This window comes from Tachysurus vachellii, chromosome 7 (assembly GCF_030014155.1).
Source record: "Tachysurus vachellii isolate PV-2020 chromosome 7, HZAU_Pvac_v1, whole genome shotgun sequence".
Taxonomy (NCBI): Eukaryota; Metazoa; Chordata; class Actinopteri; order Siluriformes; family Bagridae; genus Tachysurus; species Tachysurus vachellii.
The window spans coordinates 14,746,461-14,771,823 of NC_083466.1; the positions used below are offsets into that span (position 1 = coordinate 14,746,461).

The 25,363-nt window shown below is 40.8% G+C and overlaps 2 protein-coding genes across 11 annotated transcripts in view; one reads left to right on the forward strand and one right to left on the reverse strand.

The window, feature by feature from the left end:
• On the forward strand, nucleotides 1-11,022 carry rcor2 (REST corepressor 2). Of its 2 annotated transcripts, none has more exons than XM_060874549.1 (13): nucleotides 1-122; nucleotides 3,714-3,845; nucleotides 4,092-4,148; nucleotides 4,846-4,926; nucleotides 5,198-5,250; nucleotides 5,684-5,845; nucleotides 7,128-7,252; nucleotides 7,351-7,417; nucleotides 8,122-8,358; nucleotides 8,447-8,524; nucleotides 9,057-9,114; nucleotides 9,341-9,552; nucleotides 9,682-11,022. In XM_060874549.1, the coding sequence occupies exons 1-13, from the start codon at nucleotides 41-43 to the stop codon at nucleotides 10,033-10,035; spliced, it is 1,698 nt and encodes a 565-aa protein (XP_060730532.1). In that variant the 5' UTR covers nucleotides 1-40; the 3' UTR covers nucleotides 10,036-11,022. The 2 variants fall into 2 exon arrangements, with proteins under 2 accessions (XP_060730532.1, XP_060730533.1); XM_060874550.1 differs by lacking the exon at nucleotides 1-122 and adding an exon at nucleotides 221-563 and having other exon boundaries at nucleotides 9,682-11,016.
• Nucleotides 11,023-12,634: 1,612 nt separating this feature from the next.
• mark2b (MAP/microtubule affinity-regulating kinase 2b) overlaps nucleotides 12,635-25,363 on the reverse strand; it is a 34,493-nt gene continuing 21,764 nt past the window's right edge. The window contains exons 11-19 of one of the 9 annotated variants that reach the window (XM_060874540.1): nucleotides 25,152-25,264; nucleotides 24,911-25,046; nucleotides 24,676-24,815; nucleotides 23,256-23,344; nucleotides 21,394-21,537; nucleotides 18,237-18,500; nucleotides 16,192-16,218; nucleotides 14,364-14,399; nucleotides 12,635-13,362 (exon numbers count right to left, since the gene is read on the reverse strand). In XM_060874540.1, coding sequence (XP_060730523.1) covers nucleotides 12,912-13,362; nucleotides 14,364-14,399; nucleotides 16,192-16,218; nucleotides 18,237-18,500; nucleotides 21,394-21,537; nucleotides 23,256-23,344; nucleotides 24,676-24,815; nucleotides 24,911-25,046; nucleotides 25,152-25,264 — 1,400 coding nt within the window. In that variant the 3' untranslated portion in view covers nucleotides 12,635-12,911. Of the gene's footprint in view, nucleotides 13,363-14,363; nucleotides 14,403-16,191; nucleotides 16,219-18,236; nucleotides 18,501-21,393; nucleotides 21,538-23,255; nucleotides 23,345-24,675; nucleotides 24,816-24,910; nucleotides 25,047-25,151; nucleotides 25,265-25,363 lie in introns of all 9 variants that reach the window. The other 8 variants (XM_060874539.1, XM_060874546.1, XM_060874543.1 and 5 more) reach the window with 8 other exon arrangements.

Consider the following 25,363-nt stretch of genomic DNA (forward strand, 5'->3'; position numbering starts at 1 on the left):
CTTACACAATATGAGCACTGGATGACATGGATATATATGCATGTTTGAGAGGGTGTATGTATGGAACTACATAACTGACATGGAAGTTAGTTGGGGAGAGGCGAGGAAGAGGAAGGCGGAAGGTTTGTATGGTTGAGTGGGGTGTGGTGTGGCTCTTCTCCCCCCCAGCACACACACACACACACACACGGAGAGGATCTCCATGCAGTCGATACCGTTGGACGGGAGAGTGAAAGAGAAAGAGAGAGAGAGAAAGAGAGAGAGAGACTCGAGTGAATATTCATCGAGGATTTAAATAGTTGTTTGGTTTTTTATTAATATCTAGTGCGCGCTCTGTAGTGCGTCTTTACGCGTCTAGTCCAACGCTCATTAAGTTTTAGTGGCTCAGAGATCCGGCTTTCCAGGTGTGAAACCGCCTTTTCCCGGGTGCCAACTAACACCAATGTTGAACGACAGCCTACTGGCTACCAACTGAAGCTGGAGGACCTAAAGCGTGGTTTTACACAAAAGAATCCCGACTTGAGAGAAGAACAGGGCCAAAAGTGAGGCGAGACGAAAGAAAGGTGATTTTTCCCCCCATCCTGCACTCACTAAGTTTAAATAGGAGCCGGTTGTGTTTCTCCAGCTCTGTACCTGTTTACACTTAATAGCCTTATGTTTAATGAACAAGGGGACGAGTGGAAGCATCAGATATTAATGATGAGAGCTCTTACAGGAGTTGGGCTGAAAGTGAGGAAAGGAAAGGAGCTATTTCAGAATGAAACCCTTGTATGTGTATATATACATACACACATACACATACATTTATACACGCGATAATAAACCCGACGCGCAAAATGTTAGAAGAAAATAGCGCAATTAAAACCGACCCGGTTTGGTGACGTCACAACGCCGAGTAATTGCCAATTTGTAAAGTGGTTTGTTCGCCTAAAAACAGCTTATTTCCTCGTTCTGCTTGACGATACGTGTCTTACTGTGTGTATTAACTTTGTTTTTATACCTTATGTAAAAAGCAATCGTTAACCAATTTTTCCACTGTTGGATTACAGCACAAAGAAACCCCTAGAAATTTGACCTAAGTAAATTAGGAAGTTGTGAAAACAATTGTACATTAAGTTTTTTTTTTTTTTTTTTTTTAAACATTAAAGCCATGTTCTGTGGTTTTATTAGTTAAAGTAGGTCACTACGAACCCGTGATGTAAATGCGGTCCGGAAGCTGAGCCATGACAATGAATGGAGCTAAAGCTCATATCTAAAACAACGGACGGCGATAGAAATGCTTATTTCTATAGTGGAATGAAATGGCTTGTGCTTTTGAAAAGGTGTGTGTTTGTGTTCGTGTACTAATGTTGTTGTTGAGATGTTTGGCTCTGTTACTTTATGTGGCTTTAAAAGCGCAGCTCCTGCTAGACAAAAGGCCTCAGAGAGAAACATCTCCACCAGGAGCAGTGCGGAAGTGCAAGTGCACTCTCACTGTCCTCATATCGCTGTCTCACTGTCCTCATCTCACTGTCTTATATCACTGTCTCACTGTCCAATATCACTGTTTCACTGTCCTCTTCTCACTGTCCTCATCCCACTGTCTCATCTCACTGTCTTACTGTCCACATCTCACTGTCCACATCTCACTGTCCACATCTCACTGTCCACATCTCACTGTCTCACTGTCCTCATCTCACTGTCTCACTGTCCTCATCCCACTGTCTCATCTCACTGTCTCACTGTCTCATCTTACTGTCTCACTGTCCTCATCTCACTGTCTCACTGTCCTCATCCCACTGTCTCATCTCACTGTCCACATCTCACTGTGTCATCTTACTGTCTCACTGTCCACATCTCACTGTCTCACTGTCCTCATCCCACTGTCTCATCTCACTGTCTCACTGTCCTCATCCCACTGTCTCATCTCACTGTCTCACTGTCCACATCTCACTGTCCACATCTCACTGTCTCATCTTATTGTCTCACTGTCCTCATCCCACTGTCTCATCTCACTGTCTCATCTTACTGTCTCACTGTCCTCATCTCAGTCTCACTGTCCTCATCCCACTGTCTCATCCCACTGTCTCACTGTCCACATCTCACTCTCATCTCACTGTCTCATCTTACTGTCTCACTGTGCACATCTCATTCTCTCACTGTCCACATCTCACTGTCCACATCTCACTGTCTCATCTTACTGTCTCACTGTCCACATCTCACTGTCCTCATCTTACTGTCTCACTGTCCTCATCCCACTGTCTCATCTCACTGTCTCACTGTCCTCATACCACTGTCTCATCTCACTGTCTCACTGTCCACATCTCACTGTCTCATCTTACTGTCTCACTGTCCACATATCACTGTCTCACTGTCCTCATCCCACTGTCTCATCTCACTGTCCACATCTCACTGTCCTCATCCCACTGTCTCATCTCACTGTCCACATCTCACTCTCATCTTACTGTCTCACTGTGCACATCTCACTGTCCACATCTCACTGTCTCATCTTACTGTCTCATTGTCCTCATCCCACTGTCTCATCTCACTGTCTCACTGTCCACATCTCACTCTCATCTCACTGTCTCGTCTTACTGTCTCACTGTGCACATCTCATTGTCTCACTGTCCACATCTCACTGTCCACATCTCACTGTCTCATCTCACTGTCTCACTGTCCACATCTCATTGTCTCACTGTGCACATCTCATTGTCTCACTGTCCACATCTCACTGTCCACATACCACTGTCTCATCTCACTATCTCACTGTCTCACTGTCCTCATCTCACTGTCTCATCTCAGTGTCTCACTGTTTCACTGTCTCATCTCACTGTCTTACTTTCCACATCTCCTCTATACCTCACTTCACATCTCACACTCCATAGGGATGGGCAGATTACTTTTCAATTTCATGTTGTAAAGAAACTAAAATCCAAATCTTCTCAACTGCCATTGGGTTGAGAACGTAAGGGACGTTTACATGAAAAGCCCACAAAGCCACAATACTCAAGTAGCTCTGAGAAAAGTTTGGACTGGGACTAAAAGCAGAATTGTTTTATTTTTCTTAGGGTTTGTTTACATAGAAGGATATAATATTTTCCATTTCACGGTTAGACCATTTTCTGTCTGTGAATGATGGGATCAGAGTAACATGGCTAAGTAGTCGTTTTATTTGTATTATGAATTGCATGTAGGACTTACAAGAGTATCTTTTAACATTTATTTCATTCTCATTCTATTCTCAATGTTGTAAACTTATTTTGGGTATTTGTATTTGTGTATAATTGAAAAACAGGGGTGTGTATATGTATGTGTGTGTGTGTGTGTGTGTGTGTGTGTGTGTGTTTATATAATATTATAATAATAATATTAAAACAAAATTTTTCCTTCTTTCATTTTGGTCTGGGTTTCAGACATATGATCTGGGTCCAGAGCATATACTTGTAACACTGAGTGTGAGAGACAAATAAAACCTGGATAAGATAGCAGTCCAATTTAAGACACCTTTTAAACATATTCAGAAGAGTTTTGGGGTATTTCAGAGCAGCCAGTCCACCTGCAATGATGTTTTTGGGATACAGGGAGAAAGCAAACTTTGCATAGATACCAAACTGAACTCATGATCGATCCTGGAGCTGAGAAGCAGCAACATTACATATTCTGCCCTCTATTATTATGGCCAATTCAATATATTGTCCATCTCAATATTTAAAAAGTATCGTTCTTATGTTTAGTCTTGGTAGCCATGCCGTCAGTGATGGAGCGCTCAGGATCTGGAGTTCTGTCCCGCAGCAGGGCAAAAACAGCAACCAATGGCAACAGTCAACATACTGATGAGGAGAGCAGTGATGAAGAACATTCACATGGTAGGTTTCTACCAACCAAACACAAACACCTTAATCAAGCACCTAATGCTTTATTTGTTCTATTGTTTTTCAGCATTTTTAACATACACTTCAAAACCTTCTTGTCTTATACTGGTCTGATTCTGTAACTGGATTCTGGTCCAGCTTTATTCAGGCTTCCTTCTTGCTCTTTCTTCCGCCCACATCTCTCCTACTGCCCTTTATGTGTATAGCAAACTCTTCCTTACTGTGTTTTTTATCTTATAGACAGCATGATTCGTGTGGGAGCAGACTACCAAGCACCGATTCCAGAGTACAAGCCAGGTAAGAGGAAGTGTGTTCGTGTAAGAGAGCAGACATTCCTTTCACCAATTATTCTGACATCCAGTTGGAAAGTCTAGTCCACTGTCTGTACAAAGCCCGAGATGGGGGTTTATAGGTTCACAGGTAAAGATAACTAAAATATAATGGTGTAATCAGGATAGCAAAAATGTTGGAGAATGTGAAGCTGCTGTTTTAGAAAATATTTGAGGTGAAAATTCTGCAAACCGAATGATGCATGAACACGAAGAGACCATGGGAAGAAGAGTGAGAGTAGGTGGGTGTATGTAGTATGTTTATATCAGTTAAATGTGTCACCATTTATATAAGTAAGGTTAGAGTAAACACGTGCAGGTTTTTTTTTTCTTCTCAATACAGGAAAATGTTTAAAGTCTTGTCAGATCTGTGCTGCAGTTTAGTAGCAAATAGATACTGTAATTTCTATATATTTGGTCATATAAGTGATATTTATGTAATAAAAGAAACTAAACAAATATTTGAATCGCTTAGTGTTCAAGCAGTAATTGTTTAAGGACACAAAAGTGACAAGTCTCATGGAAAGCAGATCTAATGGTAGCTGTCTTCTAATATTTTTTGTGTGAATCAATGTGGATAATTTTTAAATGATGAGTCATGTCACAGAATAGACAGATATGTGAGAGAAATAGATGTATAACTGATGTGTATCCCTCATTGACAGAGCTTGAACCTGACTACAGTGAGAAAGACCAGAGAAGCATGCTTGTGTGGTCACCTAACAGCCAAGTGTCTGATGCAATGTGTAAGTACTGAATCCAAAGACCTCTATAAACTGTAATGGTGCTAGAATTGCACTGTCTTCAGAATTGAGGCTACGCTGATCTTGTAAGTTGCTTAATATGTACAGCTGATCTTAAACATGGTTCAAATACATATAAAAAAACAGCACTGAAGATACAAGACTGGGAAATGCTTAATGTAAATCAGATGTCTTAATCTGCAGTTAATACTGACATTAATCTGAGAAGCTGATCTTATCAGCCTTTAAAAATGTTTTGTTCTGTCCTTAACAGTGGATGAATACATCTTAATGGCCAAAGAGAAGCATGGATATAATATGGAACAGGTATGCCAAACCACAGTTTAAAGGAATACTCCAGCACGATCTCTATCGTGCACAAAGAGATGAGACAACTCTTACATACTGGGACAGTACGGAAATAAGCAGTTCTGGTTGTTTAGATTTACACCTATCACTAGTCCTGTGTTTCAATTGAGCTACAATTGTGTACATTAGTGAGGCATAACTACACACTGTTCTTCTGAAAAAGTATTCATCTGGGGAATATGACGAATTATAAAGATTTAGAGCTTAATTCGCATCTATATTTAAGTAAATAGGTTTTCCAGTATTCTCATGGGAAAGGGAAACATGCCTCTACTTGTCTGCTAATCACATATGCTACAAATAGGGAAAAGGCTGGCGCACATTAGTAAACTGTTTAGTAGTTCAAACGTGAACTTTGATGCACAACTCTAATCACTTCTCCATTCTTTAGTCTTTGGGCATGTTGCTCTGGCACAAGCATGATGTGGAGAAGTCTTTGGCTGACCTGGCCAACTTCACGCCCTTTCCTGATGAGTGGACCGTGGAGGATAAGGTGCTGTTTGAGCAGGCGTTCAGTTTCCACGGCAAAAGTTTCCACCGCATCCAACAGATGGTAAGTGGGAGTGAATGAGAGTACAGGGGAGGATCTGAAGGTGAGAGAGTGGGGAAAGCAAGGAGAAGAAGAAGACAGGATGGCTTTTATAATCTGTAGTGTTCCCATCTGCCTGCTGATTCAGGAGAGAGGTGGATTTATAGCTTGTCAGAGAATCCCGCAGCCGAACATGGAGCCATACACACAATTATCAAAAGACTTAATAGGATCTATTGTCCACAATTAAGAATAATTCATTATTTTATATAGCTTGCTATTATCCTTGTTATATATATTTTTCTTTTAGCTCTTTTAATGTTCCCTAGAGATTTAAAGTCACAGGAAGTGCTCCCTCACGGCAGCTCTTTTAAAACTGTGTCAAAGGGCTTTTCTGATTTCCATAGCATTCAACATGTGCAACATCATTCTTAGCCAGCGAGATATATTATGCAGCCAAGAGAGCTTAATTTCAAACTGTGTAGGATTTCTCACTGCCAGTTTACCTGGAACTTGGTCATGTTTATCATGTCATATTTTGTTACCGGCCTGCATCACCACCCTTACCTTCTCCCTCTGGTCAGCCCACTGAGACAACAAGGGAACCTGGCTTCCTGATATGGAGATGGTTGTTTATCACAAGGCTGCACAATAAACATTGAGAAAAGGCCTCACACACATGCACAAATACACTCTTTTGAAATCTCCAGATCTATCATAGCATCACAGCCACTGCATACCAAAATGCTTTTGAACTGAGGTCTTGATTTTAAAGATTGTAAAGTGGGATTGAACGCAGGCGTGTACACAAGCTGCAACCACATTTAAACACTTGAGATGGTTTAAAATGGGAATAATATGTAGAAAGTTACCAAAATTTCACGAATGATTACTAACTAACTGCTGCTATAATACACTCTCAGTTCAGTTACGGGGCAGGACATGGGCATTTTAGAGAGCGTTTTATTGGACATAAACATTTGTCATGTTTTCAGTAAATACACTGACATATATTGTAAAGCCTCAGCACTGCCAAGCAGCAACTGTTTGGCCCTTGAACAAGGCTCTTAAGCCTCTCAGCTCCAGGGAGGCTATGTCATGACTGACCCTGCACTCTAATCCCAACTTCCTAGCAAGCTGGGATATGTAAAGAAAAGAATTTCACTGTGTAAGGCTTCTGCTGTTTTCGTCAGACAGCTGATCTGATCTATAAATGTGTAGCCAATCCTGTAATTATTTATATGTGCAAGGTAATTAGTATTCTCCACAGTGCACTGATATTTTTATTATGTTTATCATCTCTCAGCTGCCAGATAAGATGATCTCAAGTCTGGTGAAGTACTACTACTCCTGGAAGAAGACTCGGACTCGCACCAGTGTCATGGACCGGCAGGCCCGCAAACTCGTTAGCAAGAGAGAGAAAGATGACAGGTAAAAGGGATGGAAAAAGCAGAAGGCACAAAAGTATGCAAAAAAGCCAGAGTGTGTTCTCTGAAGCATTACTTAACCTTGCAATGTCTGCCTGATAGTAATGATGAGGTAGAAGAAGGAGACCAAGGAAGTGACAGTGACTTTGAGATCGACACCAAAAAGGAGGTGAGTCATAAAGTCAAAATCACTGCTTTGTTCTGATAATATAGTGCTCCACTTCACTTTCACAGTGACGAGCGTATAAAACATGAGACGTCCCCCCTTAACAAACAGATATGATCCAATATTATAGCATAGAAACGTTTTAAAAAGGCATGTCGACTATTCAGATGTGAAGGAGATTTTTAAAATAACAGATTGATTTAAAGAGGATTTACAGTTCAGCCAAGTGAGGGCTGACTTGTGTCTGTCGGCACACTGGCACGCGATTGCCTTTCTTTAAAGAGAAACGTAGTCGTTTACACTCTACTTGAGTATAATTTGTGCCAGTTTTACTCTGATGTTTTGGGATGCCTTTATTATTAAGGTTGTGTATTAATAATTTTCACACAAGCTTTTTGAATAGCTTGCTTCAAGAATTAATTTTCATGTCATTGTTTTTATGCTCTGAAAACCTGATGTACAAATGATTACAGTAAAGAACTCTGACATTTGTTCTTGTTTGGATTAAGTGCTGTGTCACACAGCAAACCCTGTGTTAATGCATGCACCACTTTGCTCAATAAATCTGTTTTCCTGCTGCAACACGCCACCAATTCATGTGAAAATAGTTTTTATTTTATCAAGAAATTAGAATTTTTTTTTTGGCTGCTTTATAACAAATGACCCCTTTTTATTCATAGTGTTTAAAAATGTTTTCTTTCATTCAGCTTAAGCTGAGCTCTGGTGCTGGAGGAGGCAGTGAGAGGAGCTCTGGGAGGTCAGGGCCCACACGCAAAGAGAGCCAGGGGGCTCAGTACCGGCACCATCCACTGAGGGCACGCCGCAGACCTCCAAAGGGCATGCACCTGGACCAGGAAGACATCGTCTCCCTGTCGGCCTCCACCGAGTCAGGAACCATCTCAAACCGCCAGCTCGACACCCAGCTAGTGTCTCTCAAGAGACAGGTAAAGCTTGTGCGCACACACAGGAATATTTTTTAGGAATTGCAAAACAGAATTAATCACAGGATAAACTTTACCGATCCTTTTGCAGGTTCAAAGTATCAAGCAAGCAAACAGTGTCCAAAAACGAAGTTTGGTAGATGGTATTGAAGCCATGAGACCTGCTGAGGTACAGTTATTTTCTATATACTTGCTCACACTCTCATCCAATATTTTTCTTTATTTTAACTTTTAATTGATCTAAACTTGAGTATGGATCAATATAAAAAAAACTTGAATAATCCTCCAACAAAATTATGGCAAAGATTGTTCATAATTTTGTTGGAGGATTATTCAAGTTTTTTCTTGATCTCCATCTATCGCATTCAACTGGACAAGGAATTCAGCAAACTACTCAAAACCTATTAATGTTGGTCTCCGTGGAAATTTTTGAATTCAATCAAGATACATCTGAGAATAAAAACATTGAAGAAAATCTTCAAAATGTTTTGCTTAAGCATTAGTGTGTGCTTTACTAACTACCCTAAGACATCCACAAGTAGTGTTTGTCTTTAATGTATTGGAATGTGCCTATATCATCACACGTGCCAAGATGTTTCTTACTCTTCTTTTAGGCATGTTGCTGAAATGTAGAAGGAAATGATTTAAGCACTCGGCAAATTGCATTTGATGACTCTACTTATCATTATGTACTGTTTCAGCCCACTCTTAAGATTAACTCCCGCTGGACCACAGAGGAACAGCTCCTGGCTGTACAGGGTAAGTCAGATTATCATGACTTTCCTTGAACAGAAAAAAAAATTGTTAGCAAATTAAAATATTGGCAGGTAAATGATTTCTACTGTCCCAGATGCAGCACCATTTGGTTACCATGTGTATCAATGTGATTTAATTGGATTAGATCCAACATAGAAGTACATGCATTCAGTATTATTAAATAATAATTTTCCTAAGATGATGTTTAAGATGTATGTGGTTTGTGTAGCTGTTAGAAGATATGGTAAAGACTTTGCCGCCATAGCTGACGTGATTGGGAACAAGACCGCAGGCCAGGTAAGCTCATTCTTCGTCAGCTACCGCCGCCGCTTCAATCTGGAGGAAGTACTGCGAGAATGGCAGGCAGAACAGGAAGTGCTGCAGGAGAGCAGCGAGTCCATGAAGGACCTGAATGGGACAGTAGGAGTGGAAGAGGATGAGGTGAGGCAGGATAATGGGACATACCAAATGTAAAAATAGCTTGTACATTGTATTAAAATATTTCATGTATATTTTATATAAAGTCATTTGTATTCAAGGTATAATATCCCTGTATTGTGTTCTATGCAGACTAAGAGGGACAGCGCGTCCCCTGCAGACTCTGGCAGTCCAATTCCTTCCTCTGAAGTAGCCAGTAACTCTAGCCAGTCTTCTCCTCCTCTTACCCAACCCCCACCCTTACTACGCCCGACTCCCCCCAGCGCACCCCCAAGCCTGTTGCGCCAACCTCCTCCTCTTCAAACGCGCCCCCTCCAGACCCGAAATCCACACAACCATCCTCCACCGCCGCTTATCCGCCCCGCAGTAGCCTCATCCCATCACCAGAGCGGCTTGAGGAACTCCGTCAGTTCCTCTGCGGCTTCCAGCGTGCAGCTGCCTCCCTCGTTGATGGGGCTCAAAGTGGAGTCCCCACACTCCCACTGATTCACACATTCTGCTTAGGATGACCTCTGGCGCTGATCTCAAACCAGTTCATATTTGTGCAAGAATATGATGTTAATGGGAACTGGTTCCAGATCGGGGGCAACTGGTTAAACTTCGGGGGCAACAAAGCGCTCGCGCTGAGCAGGAACTGTCCATGTGGAAAGGGGATTCTAAACACACACGTTACCACAGTTGTTCAGGCACACAGGATGAGTTGGGGATGGCGATAGATGTAGTGTTAGACAGGTGAAATGAGTCAGCACCAGGTTTGGCATCACTCTGAAAATCCTCCTAAAACACCAACATCCCCCACTGTCACTCATCAAATACAGAAAAACCTCAGTGAAGACTTGCCAAATACAGACCACACACCTTGCAGGCCTCAGCTTTAACGATATACCTCAGAGGAGGCCACAGAACCCACAGCTACACAATTCAACACCATCAATTAAAAAAATGACCTTTGACAGAAAACCAAAATTTCTCACTGGAGAAAAGAGCCTTCAGATATTAGTCACTGGATTGTAATGAAACGCCTTGACAACTGAATCACAGGTTATTCCATTTCCATGGCAACAGCTGAACATCTCCAACTATGTTTCACAGAAGACACCACATGATGTTTGAGTGTAAACTGGGAAAAGCCGTTCTTTCATTTCCATTAAAGAGCCATGTATTGCTAGGACTAAGCATAGTGAGGATTTTTTTTGTTGTTTGTTTTTTATTACTATGTCCATGAAATATTAGTAAATAGTAATTATGTAGAAGAAGTAAATATTAAAGCACTAAGTGACCCAAAATACTTGACTTTATTTTTTCTTGCACAAACACTGAAGTTCACAGAGTCTTCGGCCAGGTGACTTGCTCTTGAAGGCAAAATGTGCAAGATGTTGCGACACTAAAGTTACAGTTTGTGCCGGTGGAGTTTCATGTTTCCACCAAAACTTTGTATGTGAGAAATGTTTACAGTTGAACTTGGATATGGTTGTGTATTTTGTTTTCTTTTTAGAATAAAGTGAAATGCCTAAAATCCACATCCAGCGTTGTTTGTGTTCAGGACTTGAGACCTTCCTCATTCACCATCTAGTGATTCAAGTACTAGTAAAAAGAGACGATCTTGTTGCATAATTATTTACACAGTTTTAGTTTCATCATTTATTTATTACTATTGTGGATCATAATCATCTCTCTGGCTCTGCACCAAATGTACATTTGGAGTTCTCTCTATCCCTGACATACATCAGATCTGACAAGGAAAAATATTAAAATTACAGCAATGAAAAATATGAAATAAAAATCAACCCTGAAGAAAATTTATATTAATAGATAATGACAATTGGACCCCCAGCACCTTAGACAATGATCATAAAACTGTAAATAATGTGACATTACTTTATGGGAATTTTTTTTATATATATATGTATATATAATAAAAAAAACAAACAAACAAAAAAAAAAACAGGTGCACAAGTGTCCCACAAACCCCTCACAGACTTGGAAGAGACTCCATTGCTCCCTCTACTGGTTCCATAATATGAGTGAGTATCCATGCATGTTAAACATGTATAGCTCAGTGGAGAGACAGGACATGGCTCAACTTTTTCTCTGCCTTTCTCAGCTGGCTCTTCTAATGCCTGAGCAAGAATAGCAAAACTGATAACAACCCATTTAAACCAAGTGGTAGTCAGACCATCTGCTCCTGATGTGTAGTTGTCTGTGGGCTTGCTGCTACTTAATACAATCACTGCATGAAGGTCAAGACAAAAAGCCCAAAGCAACCTTTCGTTTATACACGGATGACTCACTCTCATTCAGACTGATGCACATGACACGTGGGGACAAGCACGAAAAGGGTAATGCTCAAAGTGATGTCGGGGCTCATTTAATTTGCTACCGAACCACTGCAGCTTTCAGGCGTAGGCATCCTGGATTTGGAAGGTTGGCTAAAAGATGAAGCCCAACAGGCATTTAGACATCAGTCATGTAATGACAGCGGTGCTGACGCAGGTGATGTCCTCTTACTCAGTGTCTTTTCCAGTGATTGTTAAGTCCATGGGGAACAGGAGGTTTGTTGAAGTCTGATGTTTCTGTGTGGCATTCAGTACAGCAAGACGAACAGATTAAAACCACAAGGAATTAAAAAAAAAAAAAAAAATCTAAACAATAATTCATAAATCATTCATTTTACAACATTAAAATACATTTGATTTCTCTTCATAAAAGGGGAAAAAAGGCAACAAAAATACACCCATTCCAGTGCAATAAATCACAACCTAGTCAATGAAGAATGAATCACACAAACCCTTAAAACACACAATCCCTTGAGTGGTATTCAAGTAATGGCCCTCTTTATTGTGTGGTGATGAGGTGTAACCCCACTGACGATGGGGTTACACCTGGGTTTGTGAGTAAACTCTGACCCCAATCCACACAGCAAAACAAATGAAAATGTGCAGATATCAAACATTGTCCGGATACCCAGTGTGTGTGTGTGTGCGAGTGATGAGCTGAAGACCAAACGAGTTCACAAAACTCAGGAGAGTTTACCAAATCACCAATTCAATAGTGGATGAAAGTAAAACGACTTTGTTTCTTTCCTTTCCCCCCTCTTTCTGGACTGAAAAATGGGAGTTTAGACTAGTGATACTGAACCCAGCAAAATCAACATATACAGCACTTTCCCCCTCACATACCTCACACTATTTCAGTGTGTAGTATCTGTACAGCTTATTTCAACTAAACCTCCTGAAAAGAAAAAAAAAGATCTGTCCGTTTATTATCTCACGAATCATTTCAGTGGTTACTGCCTACCTTCCTGCTTTCCCCTAAATCACTGTCTCTAACCATCCTCCCTATTTAACTCTTGCTCTCCCTCCTCATAGTTTGAGCTCATTTGCAATTTTGGATGCGATGTTCTTGAAGGCGATGGAAGTGCCGGAAATCCTTTTGAAGCGCACGCCGTTGAGGGACAGGCGGGGTAGCTTGCACACCTCCATCTCCCATTGGACGAAGTCATCACGGGAGGGGTTGCCGGCCATGCAGAAGAGCATGTAGCGCTCACGCACTTCATATTCACAGCTGTTAGCGTCCAGAACTTTACGGATCTCCTTCATCATCTCGGTGGGCTCCATGGACGATGTGGTCTTCATACTCCAGGTGAAGCGCAGCGAGCGAGGCTTGGTGTTGTCTTTCACAGACGGTGGCGGAGTTCCACCCCTTGGAGACGAGGAGGAGAGAGAATCCTTGTTTTCATCCCCACCGCCTGAGCCGAGTGTCCCGCCTCCTACTCCGGTCTTCTCTGCCTTGTCGGCGCTACTCAGCATGGATCTGGAGACAGAGATGGAGAGAAAAGAAAAAAAAAACAGTAGAGGGAGAGATAGTTGGAAAATGATACAGAAATATGAAAGAAAACAGCACAGAAGACGAAGAGAGAAGATAAAATGTGTGCGAGACAAATGTGTGTGAAGAAAAAGAAAAGAAAAAGAACAAAGGGATCATTCAAGTGTTGGACAAAAGACAGAGAAGGAGGCAGTAGCAATAAACAAGGAAAAGAATCGACAGTAAACAAAACAGAACAGCCAGGAATATAGCATGCATTTTATTTTACTGCTGTCCATTTGTCATTCATTTTTCCACCCCATTTGACACTCACACAATCATTGTATCTTTACTGTCTATTTCAACTTGAGTGAATCTAGCGGGATCACGACTCTGTCCTGACCTCATGTTTTCATTTAGTTTTTATTTAAAAGCTTACAAGCTGAGGCAACTTTAAAATGTCACCCATGTCCTATAACAGACAAGGTGTGTGTGGAGGGAGAATGTTCTGTCTAAACATAGATGGAAAAGGTTTAAAACTCTTAAGTCTTGATTATCTCAAGCCTTGCTGTAGTAAACAATTCTGCAGCTGCAGAGAAATTGAAATTTTAGGCTGATTGTAAATAAGTCATACAGGGGATTAACACTTAGCTGGGACTGTGTGTGTGAGAGAGAAAAAGGGATTGGGGAGAAAAAAAAACCCGAAACATTTGAGCAGAATGAAAAAGCAATCTGAGGACAGGGTTAGTCACAGAATGATGACATTTAATGACAAAACACATTCATGTCAGTATCTCTCTCTCTCTCTCTCTCTCACACACACACACAAACACACACACGAAAACTAAATCCCGATTGGTTACAAGAGATAATATAAGCCAATTAACTCTGAATTAAACACCCCTTCTTAGTCAATTATGACTAAATATTTACTTAGCCATCGATTAGATCTGATTAGAAAATGATTTGATAAGGTCTTGTGTTTTTGTTTTTTTCCTTTTTTTCCTCACCTGCTGCCCTCGTCTCGATTCTCTCCCTCATACGGACTCCTCGAAAGAAATCGCAACAAGATTAGTTTTTGTACTGGTAATACTACCACCAAGCACTTCCAAGTGTTATGGATACCCTGGTACGCAAATCTCATTCCATTACTGCAAGCTGTATTTCAGACTGGCAGTGTTGTTTTAAAGGGTCAAAAGTTGGAGGTCTAATATTACAAAGTATGTAAAGGAAGTAGGATTGTGCTCTATAGTGGTGGGGACTGAATGAGCAAATAATATGGGATGGAATGGATTTGAACAAAACCAGAGAGAACCACCGCTCAATGTCTACATATGAACCCATCACCATGTCACTACAGTCTTCCAACAATGACCCTACAGCTGGTACGGCCCCGGTACACACACAATCACCCAAACACACCAACATAAAACACAGGCATAATGTCAGACGTACACAAGAAAGGGTTTGCGTCAGCCATCTTAATGTGTGAATGCTTATGAACAGACAGACAGACAGACAGAGAACCACTCACAAAGAATGTAAATGTAAACGCGGACTATTAAACAGCCGCGCGACAAAAACATCAGTGAAGGGTTAGAAACACAACAAAGACATGAAGATGTTTAGCAAACACAAAGCAGCATCTGTAAGTTAAAGAGCAGAAAATATAGGCAGGTGGATATGATGTAACCTGTAAAGGAAGTTTTCATAAATTGTCAAACAATACAGCTGTTGACCAGCAGAGGACGCAAAATTATCGTGCATTACGTGACAGCGCCCTCTTCTGGACAAAAGACCCCATTATCAATAACACCAAGTAGTTGCATCGTAATATGAAGCACATTATTACAAATAGACCATATAGTTAAGAGCATATTAATCAGAATGGTGTAAAGTATTTGGTTATTGTGATAACTGCAGTGAGTGGAGTTAGATTTCCGTACACCTGACGCCTGCTCGAGTCCTACAGCTCTCACATACAATGTGGCAGACATAGAAGTGAAATATAGTCACATGGAGAAGAGGAGGGTATGAGGAAAAATAAGAGTCAGAGTGGCTTTTTTAATAAGAGCAGGTCAAAGCCAGATAGTTAATCTCAGCTTCAGATGCGGTTACCATCATCATCATCATCATCACCACCATCATCATGTTAAAAGAGCTGAGAAGAAAAAAGAATTAAAGGAGGCAAAAAAGATTCTCCTGAAAGAATGCAGAGTAATGTGATCCCCTCCGTCACTCCTTTCCATCCTTAACATCCCCTTTTCCAGATTTGACTTTGTTCAACTCTTAGAAGACTGAACTGGTGTTTATACTAAAAAAAAAAAGTCCTATAAGTGAAAGACGGAGTTAAAGAGCATAATTCTAAAAAGTTTCTTACTCAAAGTTCTGCTCTCATCTTCTTTTTTCCCAAGAACAACTTATTTTAGTTAACTGCTATGATGTCATGTCCCATTTACCCTGGGGTTAACCTTGAATAAGTGAGGAACACTAGCCTACACAGCAGCATGAACACACGGATGAGATCACCATTTACACTGATGGAGACAACAAAAGGGGGATGAGGTGAAAGAATAGAGGATGGGGAACGAAAGGAATGTTAATTTCTTTGGCACATTAAGAATCTTGAGGGTGAGCTTGTGGGTTGGACGTGGGATGTTAGTACTGCCCATAACACATCACAAATGTACCATCGATAAAGAGCCAACCATAAAAACAGCAGAGGGGTAAATAGTATGAGGGGAAATATAAACATAAGCTACATGAAAAAACTGGGAAAGGTAAAGGGGCAAATCGAAATAAAAGGTTTCAGAGGGGGTTATCATTGTGCTTTCCTACCTTCTGGGGAACCTGAGTGATAGATTTCTACAAAAAATGAAACCAACAAAGAAAAAAAAATAAATAAGAAAAGAATAGAAATGCATGTAAATATGAATAGCAGTAAGAAAAAAAAAACAAACAAAAAAAAAACTACTTAAAAACTTTAAGGTCTTACTACAAACAGTGGTATCTTACAGTCAGATTGTGTTGATTGATACTGTAATTAATAATTACAGCGTGACATCAATGTTAAAAATGAATGCTATTGAAAATGAGTACTATATCCCCATTTATGTGCAAAGCTCTAATTAAAGGGAACCTCGCAGTAGATGGATTACAAGAAGCATAACATATTACAAAAACAACTAATTAGGTCTAAAGTGGCTGTTAGTGTGGCAGAAAACATTTAAGTGGTACACAAAGGTTGTGGTGCTGGTGAGATAAACTAGCTAACTGTGTTTATTTAGCTGGTGATGGAGAGTTATGCCTTTCAGAAGCATGTTTGTAATGAGTATACATGGCACAGAACAGCACGATTGGCTTTACATGTTGCATAATAAACATTCTTTATCTCTGTTCCCTCTTTAGACTACAAGAATGCTGAGAGAAATATACTACAACATGCTTATTGCTGTGTGTGTGATTGTGATGCTCACCAAAACACTTACTCAAGTAAACACTTAACACACGTACGTATTTCCTCGTACTGTATTAAGTATACGGTGCTGAAAGCAGCTAAGGTTGTTATTACAACACTAATAAATGTATTAATAAATGTAAACAAAGATGCAATATACAGAGTGGATCATTTTAACTCAGAATATGTCAGGGATGGAATTGAAATGAATGAATGAATAAATAAATAAATAAAAATCCTGGAATCCTCCAGCTCTTAGCTGTTTAATAAGTATAAATCATTAGCTGTACTGAATGTATATGCCTCATTTGAGCAAGGTATTAATATTACATAGTATACTGGATACTACATAACAAAAACTATACACACTCTTATTATTTTTCCTCAAGTAACTGCTTTTCCAGGCTTTAACAAGACCAAAGCATTTTGAGTACAAACCATTATGAGAAATTAAACATTTAAAAAAAAAAAAATCGAAAACAAACAGCAGTGTGATTATTGACCATTTCATCTGGAGAATGTATATGGACTTTACTTCGTAAGTTTTAAAATATTGCATGCAGGACCCGATGCACACGCTCTGTGTATTTAGGCATGTTTTCTAAGCCGTATATATAAAATGCTAAGATCTACGGTCAAGCCATGTTTTAATATTATCTGAACCTTCTACAAATATGACTATTTTAGCGAAGTTGCACCAGCACATTTTCTTCAAAGCTTACAGCTCTGGCAGTGAGCACACACCAAGGTGTCCCCAACACAAGTATTTATAGGGCTGTGGAATGTGATACCTCCACTGTTACCATGGATACTGTCACCAAAGAGGTGGAGAAAAGGTGGCAGTGGCATTACGTTCAGAGTGTGCTAGAACCCAAAAGCAGGAAATGATGAAATAGATGAGAAATGCGAACGTGTGGTAAAACAGTAGTCAAGATTAGGCACTAGTAATGAGATTTAATTTAACAAGGGCTTGACCTTTGAGGAAAGATCGGTTGAGACATTTTTGAAACAGCAAACTCTCCATGAGATTTGGAACTTGGAAAAAAAAGACAGCCCTCATAAAGCACTGGTGTGTTTGGGTCAAACAAAACCTTTACACATTTACTTCTCTGTTTGAAATAAATAAATAAAAAAATGCAGAGAGTGTGTGCGGAAAAAAATTGAGACTACACACGTATCCAGCAGCGAGAAGGAAGCAGAGATGTGAGAATACATAATCTGACTTCCTTATTATCACTTAAAAAGGATCTCTTTCTTCCTGTGAAACACTTCCATCTGTTTCTCCTCTAAAATCAGTTGCACATGCTATTCCTGCCCTTATTCCCATTTCCCCACAAAGCCACCTCATAAACCTTCAGCCCTGCCCCAATTCGCCCATCAACCAGAGCTCCAGCCAAGCGCATAGAGCCCTGTCATTCATTCTCACCTGCGCACAAACTTGGAGGTAAACTTGCTGAAGATGCCTGAGTTTGGTGGTCTCCGCTGCTGGCTTGTGCCATGAGACAGGGAAGGTGAGGCTGGAGAAGCGTGATATGGTGAACTTTGCTGATCCCGTGCCCCTCTCTGCTGACCGATGTGGAAGGTGTTTCGAGCAGGCACCCCTCGTGGAAAGTTGGTACGCTCCGTCCCTGTCGCGCTGCTGATGTTGTAAGCAGACGGTGATGCGCCAGGCGCTCTCTGGGGAGGACCACTAAAGACAAAAATATTTTCCCACAAAATAAAAAGGTTAAATTCAAAACCCTGCTGGTTAATGGATCAACTTCTCAAAAACATGTCCCACGCATAACAGACAAGGGACTGATCTTCACATCCCAGAACACAAGACGTGCCATTAGCGCAGTACTGTAATGCAAACAATTCAGTGAGCAGGAATTCTAATTTAAATAATATGCCAACATCAAGTACTGTCTATCTCTAGCACATCTAAAATGTGCCCGAGTGTGAGATACAGGGAGGTGTGATAATGACTCACTCCTGCAGTGAACTGGTAAAGTGTTATATAATCTCAAAATAAAGAAATATGCTCTGCATGGAAAGACATCTCAGAGACATCATGTCTCATCAAACCATAGAGCTGAAAGCTTACTAATAACGATCCAGGAAACAGGTTCTTTATATCACATCATCAGAGAATCTAAGAAATTGTGCTCAAGTTTCTTCCCAGAAAATAATGTTTAGGGCCAAAAACTGAAATACCAATGAGAAATCCTTAACAGACCCAGAAAGCTGTGAGCAGTGTCTGGACCTGACCCTGAGGTGTCTAGAAAGCCCAGAGCTTTTAGATCTTTAGCTAATTTGTCTGTGAGCTACTGAACTATTAAATGCTGTTATAAACACATACTGAATTCAAAATGAGCACCAAAGTAAAGCTACGCTGCACTGCATGATGAGCTTATACAAAGTCTATAGTACTATTTCATACACATTCTTCAAGATTATAATCAGCCTTGGTTTCACCTTCCTTCCTCTGTTTATCTCTTACTATACATTACTGTACAATACCATAATACCTAAACAGCAATTTCTAGGCGAGGTAAATAAAACACACTCGATAACCGTGTATACTTTTTCATGAATTAAACTAAATCCATCACAGTCAATTAAGATAAACTGGTAGCTTTGAATCCAGGTGTGTGATCAATTCAGCCTCACCGGATTGGTTTCTTGTGCCAACCTCTGTTACCTAACCTTTCGGCTACAAAACTTCCACAACAGCAGGCAGTCATGTTATCGGACATGTAAGAACTCTAATCTATTAATATGTATTATTACTGTAGCTACTAATTTTCAGCACATTGTATATTATAACAACCTATTATCACACACTAGTTACACAGAAAAAAGTTTACAAAAACAATCTGTTGTTATAACCATTAGGTCTACGATGTCTTTTAAGTAGACAATGTTTATTGTTATTAATCTTAAATGAGGGTTTATGATATCTTAACTACATTACATTTTCTGCCACACAACATGCACAGGCTACACAACAACTATGTCAAAGCTACTGGAACGTGTTAAAATCACCGTCACATGAATAAAATATTTCCGTCTCCTCCAAAAGTTCAGGTTCTGAAGTAGAACATGAGATACATAAAAATTTCAACATTCATTTATTTAAAGTTACATCTAAATGTTTAAAACAACTTGCTGACCACTTTGGAGGCAACCCACAAAACTTTATGTAATCAAAAGTATTGGAACAGCTATAACGTAATTAACATTGTTTATTCCTTTAATATCCTCTTCAGGAGGTCAGATTCATGTTCAGTTGTGTTGAGGTGATCTTGTGATTGACTAGGCCAAATCTAAACCTTCCTGTAGCAGTGGTAGCTCAAGTGGTTAAGGCTCTGGGTTGTTGATCGCAAGGCCAGAGTTCAAGTCCCAGCACTGCCAAGCTGCAACTGTTGGGAATTTGAACGAAACCCTTAACACTTTCTACTCCAGAAAAGCTGTATCATGGCTGACCCCAACTTTCAAAGCTGGGATACACAAACAAAAGGATTTCACTGTGCAGTATTGTGACAAAAATAAAGGCTTTTGTTGTGATGGCAGTGTATTCTGGTTTATCAACTTGCGATATCTTGTCTTCAGTGTAGAGTGAAAACAAATTAACTGGCCTTGCTGTTCCAAAATATTTAGAGTACTGAATGAGTAAGGTTTAAGGGTCTGCAAATGAATTTAAATTTTCTTAAATTTTAGAAAAAAAATAATACATCTAAGAAAAAAAAAGCTTTTAAAGACAATAACATGCATACAGTATACAAAGCCTTTGGTAATGTCAATATAATGAACAGAAGTGGATACACAGTTAATATTTCCCAAAGGGATGATTTAAGCAGTGCTAATTGAGATACCATTAATCGGTTGAATGAAAGCCAAGCTTAATGGCTGAGTTTTCCCACGGACACTGTACTACAACAACGTGCTCCATATATGCCTAATAGAAGGATTAGTAAACGGATAAAGACGTACAGAGCACAGAGACAGAGCAGAACTATGAGGCAGGGCAGCAGAACCTGTTTTCGCTTGTCTCTAACCTCAGGTGGAAAAGTATGAAAAGTTTATGAAGCTTTAGAAACCTGTACAATGGTCATGCTGGTCATCTGTCAAAGGTGTGTACTCGTGTGATTAGGAAATGCCTTCTTATGTAGCAGCACAGATGTTACATAAGGAGACAATTGGAAAACAAGGTGTGTAGGACGGGTGACAAATGACGGGTGAGAATGTATCGTTATCATAACCAGATTCAGATAAACTGACCAGTCAGACTAATAGACTAATAAGTACAAAAAGAAAAAACAGCTTTCATAATGGGAGTTGTGCTTTCTTTCCATTTTTTTTTTTTTTTTTTTTTTAATATCACACACCCATGGCAATCTCTCTAGGAGAACCATGACTGCTCAATCCATGTTTTAATTTATAGCACAAGGCATTTACGGGCCTCCGTGCCAAACTTTCCTTTCTCCAGCCAGCAAGGTCTTTGTGCGAGTCCTTCACAGGGCATTCCCCTCCCCCTCGCTTTATTCAATGCAAAAATAAAGGTTGTTTCTCTGAGTGCATGTGGCTTGGTGTGAACTTGCCTGGGCTGGTGTGCGTGCAGGTCAGCGGGGCATGGGTGGGCTGAGGAGGACATGGACTTGTGATGGCGGGAACGTGAGGACGAGGAGGATGTGAGTACGGCGCCGGCCGAGGCCGTGGAGGCGCGAGACCCGGGTATGTTCAGGCTGATGGTGGTGAGAACATACAGCAGTGGCACCGTACATGCGCGCACACCATCACACACACAGTCATGGCCATATGTGTTGAGGGAGGAAAGAGGATTTTATTAGAAGGCATAATTATCTGACAATGGGGAGATAGGAGAAAAGGGAGCAGAGAGAGACAGCACCCACAGCACACAAAGAAAGGGCACAAAGGAAAGTGTGAGTTTGGCCACTGAGTATATACAGAGACAGCTCAGACTGGTACATGAGAGCAAGGGGGAGAGAGAGAGGGAGAGAGAGAGGGAGGGAGAGAGAGAGAGGGAGGTCAAATGGCATGCTGATGGGGGGGGGAGCAGAAAGAGGAATAAGCACACACAAACAGACACGGATTAGCAGCTCTTGAGAAATAACAGCTATCACCTTACTGAGAAGCACACAGAGTAAGCCTCTTACAGGTCAACTACAGAAATCATACAAATATAAGGTGTCTTTTTCAGTCACAAGCTTTGCTAATCGTATTAAACATAGATAACCAAGAAAACAAAAATCAGCATGCAATGGCAGACTAGAGAGGAAAAAAAGAGCGAGGAAGATTCACATAGCTTCCTAAAATACCTTAGCAAAGAATGAGTGAGCGAGCAAGGCCTAGAAGAAGACTGAGAGAGCGAGACAGACGTAGGAAAGTGTAGGTAAGGGAGTAGTAAACAAAAACCAAACACAACAGAGCACTAGTTAATATTTTGAAGATACACAAGAGAATAGACAAGATCCATTGAAAGCACTCTAATCACAGTACCTATGGCAACATTTAAAAGTTATATCACCTCACCACACAGATATTATATATTGCATTTGCATCAAGCATTCAAATGAGCACTCGCACTGCTAAGGGCATAAAATAACAGTGCTTTCTGCACAGAGAGATCAACCTTCAAATAAGGAAAAATATCCTCCTTAGTGGTTTCAGTTCAAAGATAAGTTAGCACTAACCTTGGCTTTATTAAGACATGTCAGAAACTGCAAGAATATGTTCTATGTATGATGTAGCTTTTTTGGATATGCAGGGTAATTCTGAACACATCTATGCCCATATTCTATTACAGTGTGCAGCAGGTACTGTTATACGTCCCTAAAAGTACACATACGCATTAGCACATGCACACAAACACAATAACGCACAAACTTTAAAGCATGTGTCTGTACGTGTATCCTGAGCTTCAAGCCACGGTGATGACTGAAATGAATTAAAACTCTGTAGAGTTCCATCAAAAAAAAGGGGACTATCGAGGGTGATTGGGGATCAAGGAAATGTGGGCATGTGTTCTCAAAAAAGCGTGGTGATGTGGAGGGAGACGTGTAGAACGTATATAGGTATGGAAGCATGAGTCATGAGTCGTTCCTTTGACGATTAGTGACAAGCCAAACACAGAGACACTGGTTGGTTTCCTACTGGAGAGTCAAGACCAGTCCAAGCCAAACAAGGTCAAGCTGGTAACCGAATTTAGCAGATAGACAGAATAGAGGGGCATAATGTGTGCATGTTTTGATCTGAGAAAAATAAACTGAGAAAATAGAAAACCATCCATTTAGTCAGTAGATTCACAGTTAGGCTTACGGTCCATGCCAGACTTGTCTATGTTCACATCTGCAGCTAATGCAATTTTTGATCCATGTTGTTAGACACAAATCTTTTTGTGAGAGTTTTCTAAAGTTGTGCGTGTGTGTGCAGCTATGTGTACCTGTCTTTGCCATTTTGAACTCCCAGTAAGGATCTCTCAGTGAGCGGAGAGTTTCTGCTGTGACTTGTGCCCGTGGACAGGATACTGTTCTGTAAATTCATGGATAAAAATCAAGGTTAGCAATCAGATGCCATACATTTAGGACAAGCATGTTAAATAAATGTATTTGTCATGTACACCGAGATCAGTGACAGTTTGTACAATGAAATGCTTAGGTGAGGCTCAGGCATACACACAGACGCACTCACACACAGACGCACTCACACACAGACGCACTCACACACAGACGCACTCACACACAGACGCACTCACACACAGACGCACTCACACACAGACGCACTCACACACAGACGCACTCACACACAGACGCACTCACACACAGACGCACTCACACACAGACGCACTCACACACAGACGCACTCACACACAGACGCACTCACACACAGACGCACTCACACACAGACGCACTCACACACAGACGCACTCACACACAGACGCACTCACACACAGACGCACTCACACACAGACACACTCACACACAGACACACTCACACGCACTCACACTCACACACGCACACTCACACACGCACACTCACACACGCACACTCACACACGCACACTCACACACGCACACTCACACACGCACACTCACACTCACACACGCACACTCACACACGCACACTCACACACGCACACTCACACACGCACACTCACACACGCACACTCACACACGCACACTCACACACGCACACTCACACACGCACACTCACACACGCACACTCACACACGCACACTCACACACGCACACTCACACACGCACACTCACACACGCACACTCACACACGCACACTCACACACGCACACTCACACACGCACACTCGCACACGCACACTCGCACACGCACACTCACACACGCACACTCACACACGCACACTCACACACTCACACACGCACACTCACACACGCACACTCACACACGCACACTCACACACGCACGCACTCACACGCACACAGGATAAAGTCTGACTATTATTGGCTGAATAACCCTAGTATCACGTGATGTAGGTAGGTTTGTTAATTAATAGAAATTAATAATAAATAATTTGTACATGTAGTACATTACATGTAGGCAGAACATTTCCAGCAGGCATTTCTGAAGCTAATTCACAAGGGTTTTTTTTTATAGTTAGGGGTTTTATTAAGGGTTTTTCATAAGGGTTTCTTTTTCATAAGGGTTTTCTTATAATGCACACCCTGTGTGGTCAGCATACACAGTGATTAGTAAGCAATTTTGGTGTTTTGCCCTAATTCTGTGTGAACATAGACACCATGTAGCATGAGGAAAAAATAATAATAATAAATAAATAAATAAACAACTAACTATTACAACTGCTTTGGTCACCCACCCATTCATACTTACAGTGGAGGGTGTGGAGCTCTTTTTGTTGTCTCCTGGGACGATAGGGCTTGGTGGCACTTTGGTCGAGCTACTGGACCCTTTCCGGCCTGCATCTTCAGCTGTGTACTTGTTATCCCCCTGAGGCCTTTTAGAGTATGAGACTAGAGAAACATTGCATAAAAGAAAAGCAATCTCAAGATCTGGATTAAATTAAGTTTCTTGTTATTACAATTTTCCTTCTATTTCTATATCTCACCCTGGTCTGTGGTCCTTCGTGGTTTCTGAGTAGAGGAAACGCTGCGTTGTACCTTGTGAGGTGGAGAAGGTGCATTACTGTTTGTGAGGTCACTTCCTGGTCGCGGTTTGATCAACATGTTGACACCCTCATCAAGCTGAGTCATCAAAATGTGAGAGATTTTTTAGAGACAAGTTAAAACAAGAAACTAAATAGCTTTTGCATGTGCCAGGAACTGAAGAGTGCTTATAAATCGGAGTACCTCAGAGTTCCGATAGTCAAGCAGCAGGTAAGTCGCCATAATTTCGTCATATTTTTGTTTCACAAGTGAATCCTGAATTTCCTCTTGTGTATAGCCAATTTGCAGCATGATATCTATGTGAAATAAGATGTTATGTTAGTGACAAATCTATACACGAACACCTTCTACCGTTTTGTTTAATTTCCCTCTCATATTTCCATCCCTTTCTCACA